General features: G+C 38.5%; 1 protein-coding gene across 1 annotated transcript in view; it reads right to left on the bottom strand.

Moving 5' to 3' along the window:
* The window catches only part of LOC133765287 (rho GTPase-activating protein 20-like), an 81,461-nt gene that overhangs the window by 25,202 nt on the left and 42,430 nt on the right, over window positions 1-13,829 (bottom strand). Inside the window, exons 5-6 of the mRNA XM_062198901.1 lie at window positions 3,869-3,946; window positions 1,632-1,698 (exon numbers count right to left, since the gene is read on the bottom strand). Coding sequence (XP_062054885.1) covers window positions 1,632-1,698; window positions 3,869-3,946 — 145 coding nt within the window. The remainder of the gene's footprint in view (window positions 1-1,631; window positions 1,699-3,868; window positions 3,947-13,829) is intronic.

Raw genomic sequence — 13,829 nt, 5'->3', positions numbered from 1 at the left:
CTCAAAATGGATCAAGAATCTAAATCTATGACATGATACCATCAAATTGCTAGAGAACATTGAAGAACCTCTGCAAGACACTGGCATAGACAAACACCTCTTGAAAAAGACCCTGGAAGCAAGGAGATCAAAGCAAAAATACACAAATGGGATTACATCAAAGTAAGAAGCTTCTACAAAGGAAACAATCAACGAAGTGAAGAAGAACTGACAGAATGGAATAAAACATTGGCAAACTATATAACAGATAAAGGATTAAGATCCAGAATCTATAAAGAGCTCAAGAAACTCAACAACAGCAAAACAAGCAACCCAGCTACAAAATGCTCAAAGGACTTGAACAGGCATTTTTCAAATGAGGACATTCACGTGGCCAAGAGACACATGAAAAATCCTCAGGATCACTAGCTACCAGAGACATGCAAACAAAACCACCATGAGGTTTTACCTTACCTTAATTAAACTGGCCTTCATGCAGAAATCAACAAACAATAAATGTTGGTGAGGACGTAGGAAAAAGGTACCCTAATACACATCTGTGGAAATGTAGATTAATACAGCCATTATGGAACACAGTATGAAGATTCCTCAAAAACAGGAAAATAGACCTATCATGTGACCCAGCCATCCCACACCTGGGAATTTACCAAGGGAAATGAAATCAGTGCATGAAAGAATTATCTGTACCCCCATGTTTATTGTGGCTCAATTGCACAATAGCTAGGATATAAAATCAAGCCAACTGTCCACCAACCAATGACTGGATAAAGAAAATGTGCTATATACATACTATGGAATACTATTCAACCACAAAAAAGAAAGACATTCTGTCTTTTGCAATAAAATGGATGCATCAGAAAACCATTATATTTAGTTAAATAAGCCAGTCCCCAAAAGACAAATATCATATGCTTTCCTTGATCTGTGGTACCAAATAGAGTACAAAAATTTAATGTATATGAGTAAAATTCACATTTTGAGGTGTGATTATTGTTTAAAGCCCTTGTCTGTAAATAATAATCTGTTCCTCTACTATTTAGAACAGTGTTGTTGTTCTTTCTTACTATTGGTAAAGTTTTTACTTAGTAGAGGGTAAAGCATATAATTTTAAAGTAAACTGAAAGTATGTTATTATAAAACTTAAAAGAAAGAATAAGAAAGGAAGGAGGAGGGAGAGTGGTATACTTGGACACAGACGTGACAGATTTTCGAAGACTTAAAAATAGAGGCTACCTATGAAACAAGAAATGGAAAAGGGGAATACAAACCAGTATATGGACATCAATCAAATGTTTGGAGAGATGAAATTCGACTCCATTTTCATTTCATTATAAAAAAGAAAAAAAAGGACTATTCCAAGACAGTTGTGTTATCCACATGGAAAAGCAGAGAATAAAACTTCAGTTTCTTCTCCAACTATAACTTAAATTGCTGTATGAAGATATGTTGTCAGGCACCCGGGGTAGAGTACACACTTGGCAATTCCTTTTATAAATGAGTACTGACTTTATGAGGTTGTTTTCTCCCTTGTAAAGATATTTAAGCTTAAGAACAAACAATGCATAGTCTGGAAATTAATAGGTAACATTTTGAAGCAATACATTTCATTTTTTATTTTGCTGGACACTTACCGATGAGCGGGTAAGAAGCCTTTCTCTGGTTTGAATAGACCCACATTTGGTAGTCCATTTCTGAGCCCTTAGAGACAAAAAGAACTAAGCATCACAAGTCTTTGTCAGGGCATACTTCAAGGATGTATTCTTTTTTTTTTTTTAGAAAACTTTAATAAATATAAATTTTGAAAGTATAACTTTTGGATTATAGCATTCCCCCCCCCCATAACCACCCTCCCACTCACAAACCATCCCATCTCCTACACCCTCTCCCAACCAACTCTTCATTAAGATTCATTTTTAATTCTCTTTATATACAGAAGATCAACTTAGTATATACTAAGTAAAGATTTCAACACTTTGTACCCACACAGACACACAAAGCATAAAGTACTGTTTGAAGATAAGTCTTACCATTAATTCACATAGTACAACACACTAAAGACAGAGATCCTACATGGGCAGCAAGTGCACAGTGACTCCTATTATTGATTTAACAATTGACACTCTTATTTATGATGTCAGTAATCACCAGAGGCTCTTGTCATGAGCTGCCAAGGCTATGGAAGCCTCTTGAGTTCACAAACTCCAGCATTATTAGACAAGGCCATAGTCAAAGTGGAAGTTCTCTCCTCCCTTCAGAGAAAGGTACCTCTTTCTTTGATGGCCTGTTTTTTCCACTGGGAACTCATTCACAGAGATCTTCCATTTAGGTCATTTTTTTGCCACAGTGTTTTGGCTTTCCATGCCTGAGAAACTCTCATGGGCTTTTTAGCCAGATCAAGGATGTATTTCTTTAGCATTTCTACATTTCCAAAGAAGAAAATAATTGGGACCAGTGCCAATGCTATTCGAGTTAACAGGACTGACTGAAATAACTTCGGTCCCTCTCTGAGCCTCCAAGACTACATCCCAGATTCATGCCACATGACTTTTGACAAGGATCACAATGCTATTATCCCAAGTGACCTAAGGAATAAGGAATCATATTTATGCCACTTCACTTGTAAAGGTAAGTCTAATCCTGATCATTCCACTCTCAGCTATCTCCAGTCTCTTTGAAGAATGCTGTGTTTTACTGGATTTAGCTGGCTTTCCATCATCTACACAAGAGACCTGGATTAAGTTCTCAGCTCCAGGCATCAGCTCTACTGCTGCTGTAGGCACTTGTCGAGTGAAACCATAGACATAAACTCTTCTGTGTGTCTATGTCTCTCAAATAAGTTTTTAAAAAAGACATGTATGTGGTGTGCACACACATTCCCCAAATAGCAAGCTTTCATTCAACTCTTATCTTACTCTTTAATAATTTACTGGAGGCACCAGATATATCATTACCTGAATCAGCATCTAAGGCATACGGCTTTTATGCAGGTGTTCTTCATGTCAAAATTTACAAGGAGTGAGATTTTAGCATGGCGGTTTTAAGAAGCCTGAGACTCACACCACAACAGCTGGGTTCCAATCCAAGTTCTAGGTCCTCATTCCAGCCCCTGCTAATGTGCATTCTGGGAAGCAGCTATGAATTCTCAAGTAACTGGGTTCCTGCCACCCACGTGGGATACCTGAATTGTACTCCTGGGTCCAGACCTTAGCTTCAGACCACCCTTAGGCACTGTGGGCATCTAGAGATTGAACCAACAACAGAGGGGAGCACCCTCTCTATGTATTTCTGTGTCTTCCTCTCTGTGTGTCTCTCTGTCTTTGCCTGTCTCTCTTGCTATCTCTGTCCTCTCCGACCCTCAAAAATTAAAAAAAAAAATCCAACTACACATGTCTATTAGGTTTGTGTACACTGAGATGATAGGTGTGAGATTGGAGAAACCAGAATATACAGAAATAGCAACCCAACAGACAAGGTTATAACCTTCGCATTAGGAAGCATGTAAGATATTTTGTGTGTGTGTGTGTGTGTATATATATATATACACACAAAAATAAAATACATGACAATAACAATCTGAAATTATACTCCAACTTCATTAAATTATGGCTTTCCATTCACATGAAATTTAAAATCAGAACAGAAGAGCAATACCCATACACAGACAAATACATCTCTGATGTTTTCCATCCCACATGTGCACATGATTCTGGGGACAAAATATATTTCTGCCTACAATTGGATCTTTGCCCGGAACTGTATTTTACAAATATACACTGTAAGCATGTGTGCATCTGGATCAAGGGGAAAATATATTCATCTAAAAAACCAAAGTCGTTATTTAACTAAAAGTATCTTTCAGATTACTTACACTTAATCCTAGCACTGGTAGTGCCATATGGATAACGTCCTTCACTGTGTCTAAATTGGTAACTGGTATAATTCCAGACTGTAAGAGGGAAAAGAAGAAAAAACTTCTGATACAGGAGAATGTTAAAGTATATGATTCTATAATTATGAAACTCTTGGTTTCAGGGTAAAGTTTGAGTAATGACAAAGCAAAATACATATGAAGCACCAAACCTTAATGATAACTGATTTTTATTACTTTACATAACACAAAGCCAGAAGAAAGAATTTCAATTAATTAACATATTTCTAATAGAGGAGTTATGGTACTAAAAATATAACTGCTTAGGCCCAAAGAGAAAGAACCTCAATTCAGAAAGAGCCCAACACCCAAAGACTCTTTCCATCATGCAGACAATAATTCAACAAGGAGTTAGTCTCTCTCCTTCTCTTGATGAGTTGTGTTTTTATGTTTAGATTGATTTCTTTGCATACCATATGTTCAGTCCTTGTCAAATGAGACTAAGAACTGGCTCTCACAGGCATTCTTGCTCCGTAAACCACTGTGTAGGGAATACCTTCTCCTAGTCAGATCACCCTTTTTAGATTTTCATCGTCAAAATGTATTGAGACCATGAACCCAGAATTCAAGGCTGAAAATTCTAGACATTTGAGTTCTTTTTTGAGATACCCATAGAATTTTAAAACTATACATGAACACTTTTACAGTTTTTTAAGGGAAAAAAAAACTCTTTTGAAGGCTTACTCATCTTTTTCCAATTTATCTGGTTTGTAACATAATGGATTTTCATGGTATATGGAAATCATTTAATTCAAAATAAGCAGTACAAGGATATGGGCCTTCTTTTCTGATCCTGTTCTCTCTATGAACACAATAGATGGAGCTGCTTATAAGCATGTAACTTAAATAAACTATTCAATAATTAGAAAATACGGAAATGAGTTTCATTTCTTTTCCATATGAGATGTTACTCGATATATAACAGCCCAGAGAAATGTGACCAGATCTCTAAGAGTTTCATATGAAAATTACGAAACAATAGCAGCTATGTGCTCCAAGACATTAAAACAAATGTGCTGAAAATGGAAAAAAAAAAAAGTAGAGGCTGTCCCAGCACAAAAACAGAAGATATTTCAAAATGGGAACTTTAGCTGTGAAAAATATCTGAAAGAACAATGCAGTGGGTGGACTAAAAAGCACAAATGAGATGGCAAATGGAAGACAATGAATTTGAAAATACATCAATTGGAAATAGCCAGTCTGAAGGAAGAAAGGTATGATTGAAAAAATTAGAGCTTACTGCTCTAGTCCAAGAGAAGATAGTTTTTAAAAAGTGGAGAGAGTGTAGTCTCAGGGAAGAGTTGGGGAGAAAATGCCAGAGGAAACTCTACCAAAATTAGAGGGACATGGTGGAACTTCCGTGGATGGCATGGATGCCCACAACTTGGGACTCCAACAGCTGAGAGCCTGCCCAGCAGCCGAGAGCCTATGCACTGGCATTGGAAAGTGAAGTGAGACCAGACAGTAGCAGTAGTAGTCCAAGGCACTGGTGATTAAGCTGCAAAGAGGGCCTACAGAAAACTTGGCTTGGAACCCCAACAGGGAAAGTGTACCTTCCAAACTAGAAGAGAAAAAAAAAGTATAGACACAATTTCTCTCTCCCCAGTCACTTTACAATGCCATTCTGTAACAAGCCAATAGAGCAGGTGCCATTTTGGACATATGTAACAGCTGTGCCAGCTCGTGTCCATGCCCAGCAACTAGTCCAGTGGAGACCCCTGACTGGTGAGAAGAACTAACAAGGGGATAGGAGCCTGTGACTGTGTGAGGCTTCTATACTGGGACTGTGAAAAAAACTGAGGGTGTGAGGCAGGATCCATGGTGAGGCTGGGACTTTGGGCACTCACACTGGGAGACTCCACACGCTCAGGGCTTCCTGGTTATCTGATGAGAGACATCACTGGGGAATCTGAACTTACACTGAGGACTGCACAGATCCTTTGTGTGCTCCTTGGGACAAAGTGGATGAATATTATAGGCACTGGGGCTAGCGCTAAGGCACTGGTCTCCATTAAGGAGAGGAGCTCAGCTGAGCAGAAAAAAATTTCCCTTCTGATAAAAAAGAGAGAGAGAGAAGATTTACTGTGCCAAACCTGGGTGTATCACCTCAGACATGCCCTTAAACCTGGAGAATTGAACAGAGCTCCTTGACCACACCCACTACAAGCTAGATATTCACTGAAAATAGACATTCCATTTATCTACAGAGCAACAGTACAAAGATAAAATCCACTAGACCAAAAAAAAAAAAAAAAAAGAAGAAGAAGAAGAAGAAGAAGAAAAGGAAGAAACCAATGAGTATCTCCACACATGCCAAACAACAAACCCACCAGTTCAAGAAACAAGAATAAGGAACACAACATGACACCCTGAAAAGAGTAAAACACTTCAATACTAGATTGTGAATACACTGATGCAGAAGACATGTAAGAAATGAAGTTTAAAAGTTGATCATAGGGGGCGGAGCCAAGATGGCGGATAGTGAGGATGTGCACCGTAGTTTGGGAAAATAAAGTTTCATAAAAGTGGAATTACTGTAGCCTCAGGAAAAGATTCAAGAAAAAAACTGCAGAGGAAACGCTTCCGGATCTAGTGGATGTGACACAGAGGACCTACAGGGAGCCCACCGCGTGGAAACCCAACCGCGGGAGACAAGCCTCAGAATCTCCCCAGCACGGGAACCAACGGGAGCCTCAGGAAAAGATTCAAGAAAAAAACTGCAGAGGAAACGCTTCTGGATCTAGTGGATGTGACACAGAGGACCTACAAGGAGCCCACCGCGTGGAAATCCAACCGCGGGAGACGAGCCTCAGAATCTCCCCAGCACGGGAACAAGGGGAGGTAAGACAAAAGCCCCAGAAACACGAGACATTAGTGGGGAAAGGCAGAGGCCCCTCCCTCCACTTAAGCAAAACAAAGAGCAGGCACCATTTTACATATGTAAAGCGGCAATGAGTACACAAACACAGTAACTTTGGGTCTAAGGTGAAACTTGAGAACACATTGAAGGCTGCATAAACTCTGTGTGTGGTCCCAGGGGTAGTTCAAACGAATACTCACAGGGGCCAGATTTCAACTGCCCTCAATTCCACTCAGCCATTTGGAATTAATTCCCAAATGAGTCAAAAAAAAAAAAAAAAAGAGAGAGAGAGAGAGAGAGAGAAAGATCCAGCAAGGAGCAAGGTGAGTCACTTTTTGCACAGCCTTAAACCTGAAGAATCAAGCAGAGCTCTCTGGCCACACCCATCACAGCCTCTAAGGATCCATCAAAGCAGACAGCCCACTTAGAGGCATAGTATAACAAGAAAAAATCACCACAGCAAAAAAAAAAAAAACATAAATTATCTCCAACATGCCAAACAACAAACGTAGAAGCCGAGGTAACAAGAGCAAGGAAGACACTATGATGCACCCAAATGAACAAGACACCCCAATCCAAGATTGTGAAGATGAAGAGATAGAGGAAATGCAAGAAGCAGAACTCAAAAAAACTGATAAGAACATTAAGAAGTTCTCAAAAACAAATTCTTGAACTACAGAAATCCTTAATGGACAAGATAGAAAATCTCTCTCGTGAAAATGAAATATTAAGGAGGAATCAAAATGAAATGAAACAACTAGTAGAACAGGAAACTGAGATAGTGACCAAAAACCATAATGAAATGAAGAACTCACTAGATCAAATGACAAACACATTAGAAAGCCTTAAAAACAGAATGGGTGAAGCAGAAGAGAGAATATCGGACTTAGAAGACAGAGAACAGGAAAGGAAACAATCAAATCAAAGAAAAGAAGAAGAAATCAGAAATCTAAAAAATACTGTCAGTAATCTACAGGATACTATCAAAAAACCCAACATTCGGGTTCTAGGAGTTCCTGAAGGCATGGAGAGGGAGAAAGGATTAGAAGGCATTTTCAGTGAGATACTAGCAGAAAATTTCCCAGGTTTGGAGAAGGACAGAGACATCCTAGTACAGGAAGCTCATAGAACCCCTAATAAACATGACCAAAAGAGATCCTCACCATGACACGTCATAATCAAACTCACCACAGTGAAACATAAAGAAAAGATCCTAAAATGTGCAAGAGAGAAACGCCAGATTACTCTCAGAGGATCTCCAATTAGACTTACAGCTGACTTCTCTTCAGAAACCCTACAAGCTAGGAGAGAATGGCGAGATATAGCCCAGGTACTAAGAGAGAAAAACTGCTAGCCCAGAATATTATATCCTACAAAGCTCTCATTTATGAATGAAGGTGAAATAAAGACCTTTCACAGCAAACAGAAATTGAAAGAATTTGTCGCCACTCGTCCAGCCCTGCAAAAGATGCTTAAAGATGTGTTACATACAGAAACACAGAAACACGGTCACCAATATGAAAGAAGATAAAGGAAGGAAACCTCACAGCAAAAGATCACAGGAATCTCAAACCATATATTAGAAAATATCTTTGGCAAATGGCAGGGCAAAGTTACTCCTTCTCAATAGTCACATTCAATGTTAATGGCTTGAACTGTCCAGTTAAAAGACACCGATTGGCTGATTGGGTTAAGGAACAAAACCCATCTTTTTGCTGCTTACAAGAAACTCATCTTTCCAACAATGATCCATACAGGCTGAAAGTGAAAGGCTGGAAAAAGATATACCACGCCAACAGAAATGAAAAAAGAGCGGGCGTAGCCATCTTAATATCGGACAACATAAACTTTACCACAAAAACTGTCAGGAGAGACAAAGAGGGGCACTATTTAATGATTAAGGAATCCATTCAACAGGAAGATATAACTATTATCAATCTATGTGCACCTAATTACAGGACACCAGCTTATTTAAAAGACTTGTTAAGGGACTTAAAGGGAGACTTAGACCCCAACACAATAGTACTGGGGGACTTCAATACTCCACTCTCAGAGATAGACAGATCAACAGGACAGAAGATCAACAAGGAGACAGTAGATTTAAATGACACTATAGCCCAAATGGATCTAACAGATATCTACAGAACATTTCATCCTACATCTAAAGACTTTACATTCTTCTCAGCAGTACATGGAACCTTCTCTAGGATTGACCACATACTAGGCCATAAAGCAAGTCTCAGCAAATTCAAAAGAATTAGAATCATACCATGCAGCTTCTCAGACCATAAAGGAATGAAGTTGGAAATTAGCAACTCGGGAATCCCTAGAGCACGTGCAAACACATGGAGATTGAACAACATGCTCCTGAATGAACAATGGGTCATAGAAGAAATTAAAAGAGAAATCAAAAATTTTCTGGAAGTAAATGAGGATAACAGCACAACATACCAAAACCTATGGGATACAACAAAAGCAGTGTTAAGAGGAAAGTTTATATCAATTGGTGCCTACATCAAGAAATTGGAAAGGCACCAAATAGATGAGCTTTCAAGTCATCTCAAGGATCTAGAAACTCTGCAGCAAACCAAACCCAAACCCAGCAGGAGAAGAGAAATAATTAAAATCAAAGAAGAAATCAACAGGATTGAATCCAAAAAAAACATTACAAAAAATCAGCCAAACGAGGAGCTGGTTTTTTGAAAAAATAAACAAAATTGACACCCCATTGGCCCAACTAACTAAAAAAAGAAGAGAAAAGAACCAAATCAATAGGATCAGAGATGAAATGGGAAACGTAACAACAGACGCCACAGAAATAAAAAGAATCATCAGAAATTACTACAAGGACTTGTATGCCAGCAAACAGGTAAATCTATCAGAAATGGACAGATTCTTGGACACATACAACCTACCTAAATTGAGCCAGGAAGACATAGAAAACCTAAACAGGCCAATAACTGACACAGAAATTGAAACAGTAATAAAGGCCCTCCCAACAAAGAAAAGCCCAGGGCCAGATGGATTCACTGCTGAGTTCTACCAGACATTTAGAGAAGAACTAACTCCAATTCTTCTCAAACTATTCAGAGCAATCGAAAAAGAGGGAATCCTCCCAAATTCTTTCCATGAAGCCACCATCACCTTAATTCCTAAGCCAGAAAAAGATGCAACATTGAAAGAGAATTACAGACCAATATCCCTGATGAACATAGATGCAAAAATACTCAATAAAATTCTGGCCAATAGAATGCAACAACACATCAGAAAGATCATCCACCCAGACCAAGTGGGATTTATCCCTGGTATGCAGGGATGGTTCAACATTCGCAAAACAATCAACGTAACAGATGCAGAAGAAAAACCATATGATTCTCTCAATAGACGCAGAGAAAGCATTTGATAAAATACAACACCCTTTCATGATGAAAACTCTAAGCAAACTGGGTATGGAAGGAACATTCCTCAATACAATCAAAGCAATATATGAAAAGCCCACGGCCAACATCCTATTGAATTGGGAAAAGTTGGAAGCATTTCCGCTGAAATCTGGTACCAGACAGGGATGCCCACTCTCACCACTGCTATTCAATATAGTTCTGGAAGTTTTGGCCAGAGCTATTAGGCAAGAAAAAGAAATTAAAGGGATACAAATCGGGAAGGAAGAACTCAAACTATCCCTCTTTGCAGATGATATGATTCTTTATTTAGGGGACCCAAAGAACTCTACTAAGAGACTGCTGAAACTCATCGAAGAGTTTGGCAAAGTAGCAGGATATAAAATCAATGCACAAAAATCAACAGCCTTTGTATACACAGGCAATGCCACAGCTGAGGAAGAACTTCTAAGATCAATCCCATTCACAATAGCTACAAAAACAATCAAATACCTTGGAATAAACTTAACGAAAGACGTTAAAGATCTCTACGATGAAAACTACAAAACCTTACAGAAAGAAATAGAAGAGGATACCAAAAATTGGAGAAATCTTCCATGCTCATGGATTGGAAGAATCAATATCATCAAAATGTCTATTCTCCCAAAAGCAATTTATACATTCAATGCAATACCAATCAAGATACCAAAGACATTCTTCTCAGATCTGGAAAAAATGATGCTGAAATTCATATGGAGACACAGAAGACCTCGAATAGCCAAAGCAATCTTGTACAACAAAAACAAAGCCGGTGGCATCACAATACCAGATTTCAGGACATACTACAGGGCAGTTGTTATCAAAACAGCATGGTACTGGTACAGAAACAGATGGATAGACCAATGGAACAGAATAGAAACACCAGAAATCAAACCAAACATCTACAGCCAACTTATATTTGACCAAAGATCCAAATCCAATCCCTGGAATAAGGACAGTCTATTCAATAAATGGTGCTGGGAAAATTGGATTTCCACGTGCAGAAGCTTGAAGCAAGACCCCTACCTTTCACCTTAAACAAAAATTCACTCAACATGGATTAAAGACTTAAATCTACGACCTGAAACCATCAAATTATTAGACAGCATTGGAGAAACCCTGCAAGATATAGGCACAGGCAAAGACTTCTTGGAAAATACTCCAGCAGCACAGGCAGTCAAAAACAAAATTAACATTTGGGATTGCATCAAATTGAGAAGTTTCTGTACTTCAAAAGAAACAGTCAGGAAAGTGAAGAAGCAACCGACAGAATGGGAAAAAATATTTGCAAACTATACTACAGATAAAGGGTTGATAACCAGAATCTACAAAGAAATCAAGAAAATCCACAACAACAAATCAAACAACCCACTTAAGAGATGGGCCAAGGACCTCAATAGACATTTTTCGAAAGAAGAAATCCAAATGGCCAACAGACACATGAAAAAATGTTCAAGATCACTAGCAATCAGAGAAATGCAAATCAAAACCACAATGAGGTTTCACCTCACCCCGGTGAGAATGGCTCACATCCAGAAATCTACCAACAACAGATGCTGGAGAGGATGTGGGGAAAAAGGGACACTAACCCACTGTTGGTGGGAATGCAAACTGGTTAAGCCACTATGGAAGTCAGTTTGGAGATTCCTCAGAAACCTGAACATAACCCTACCATACAACCCAGCCATCCCACTCCTTGGAATTTACCCAAAGGAAATTAATTTGGCTAATAAAAAAGCCATCTGCACATTAATGTTTATTGCAGCTCAATTCACAATAGCTAAGACCTGGAACCAACCCAAATGCTCATCAACAGTAGACTGGATAAAGAAATTATGGGACATGTACTCCACAGAATACTATACAGCAGTAAGAAACAATGAAACCCAGTCATTTGCAACAAGATGGAGGAATCTGGAAAACATCATGCTGAATGAATTAAGCCAGTCCCTAAGAGACAAATATCATTTGTTTCCCCTGATCGTCGACAACTGAGCACCAAAGGGGAAACCTGTTGAAGTGAAATGGACACTATAAGAAACAATGAACTGATCAGCTCTTGTCCTGACTCTAGATGTACAATGTAATTCTTTATCCTTTTTAGTATTTGTTGTTGTTTTTGTTGTTGTTGTTCTAGTGGTTGAACTCTGTAATTAACACACAATTACTCTTAGGTGTTTAAATTTTAACTGAAAGGTGATCCCTGTTAAATTTAAGAGTGGAAAAAGAGAGGGAGGAGATGTACAATTTGGGACATGCACAATCAGACTTGCCGCAAATGATGGAGTTAAAAATGTACCAGGGGATTCCAATACAATCCCATCAAGGTGGCATGTACGAATGCCATCTCACTAGTCCAAGTGATCAATTTCAGTTCACATTCGATGGCTCTGATAGGTCTAAGAGTCAAAGGGATCACACAAACAAGACAAGTGTCTGCTAATACTAACTGATAGAATCAAAAAGGAAGAGAAAGATCCAACATGGGAAGTGGGATACACAGCAGACTCATAGAATGGCAGACGTCCTAAACAACACTCTGGCCTCAGAATCAGCCCTTAAGGCATTTGGATCTGGCTGAAGAGCCCATGAGAGTATTGTAGGCATGGAAAGCCAAGAAACCATGGAAAAGAAAAAAAGAAGAAGACCTAAATGAAAGATCTCTGGGAGTGAGATCCCAGTGGAAAGAACAGGGCCATCAAAGAAGGAGGTACCTTTCTCTGAAGGGAGGAGAGAACTTCCACTTTGACTATGACCCTATCGGAATAAGATCAAAGTCAGCGAACTCTAAAGGCTTCCATAGCCCTGGCAACTCATGACTAGAGCCTAGGGAGATTACTGACGCCATGAACAGGAGTGTCAAATTGTTAAGTCAGCAACAGGAGTCACTGTGTACTTACATCCCATGTGGGTTCTGTCCCTAATGTGTTGTCTAATGTGCAGTGATGCTATAACTAGTACTGAAACAGTATTTTTACACTTTGTGTTTCTGCGTGGGTACAAACTGATGAGATCTTTACTAATTATATACTGAATCGATCTTCTGTATATAAAGAGAATTGGAAATGAAAAAAGGAAAAACCTGGTGTTAAATTGGAAATGGCATAGAGAATTAATTAATTTTTTTAAAAAAATATATTATGTAAGATCTCTGTCTTTAATGTACTGTACACTCTTATTTAATGCTATAACTAGTACTCCAACAGTATTTTTTTTCACTTTGTGTTACTATATGGGGGCAAACTGTTGAAATCGTTACCTGATATATACTAAACTGATCTTCTGTATATAAAGAGAATTGAAAATGAATCATGATGTGATTGGAAGGGGAGAGGGAGCGGGAAAGGGGAGGGTTGTGGGTGGGAGGGAAGTTTTGGGAGGGGGAAGCCATTGTAACCCATAAGCTGTACTTTGGAAATTTATATTCATTAAATAAAAGTTTAATTAAAAAAAGTGCCAAAAAAATAATAAAATAAAATAAAAGTTGATCATAAGATTACACAGAAGTTATCAGACGCAAATGCACAAACTACTGAAATCTGCACAGGAAATGAAAGAAAATTTCCTCCATGAAATTGAAACCTTAAAGAGAAATCAAAATGAAATTCAATAAATTGAATTAAAA

This window comes from Lepus europaeus, chromosome 8 (genome assembly GCF_033115175.1).
Source record: "Lepus europaeus isolate LE1 chromosome 8, mLepTim1.pri, whole genome shotgun sequence".
Lineage (NCBI taxonomy): Eukaryota > Metazoa > Chordata > Mammalia > Lagomorpha > Leporidae > Lepus > Lepus europaeus.
The sequence above is the reverse complement of the archived record's forward strand: the minus strand, read 5'-3'. Positions and strand labels throughout refer to the sequence as shown.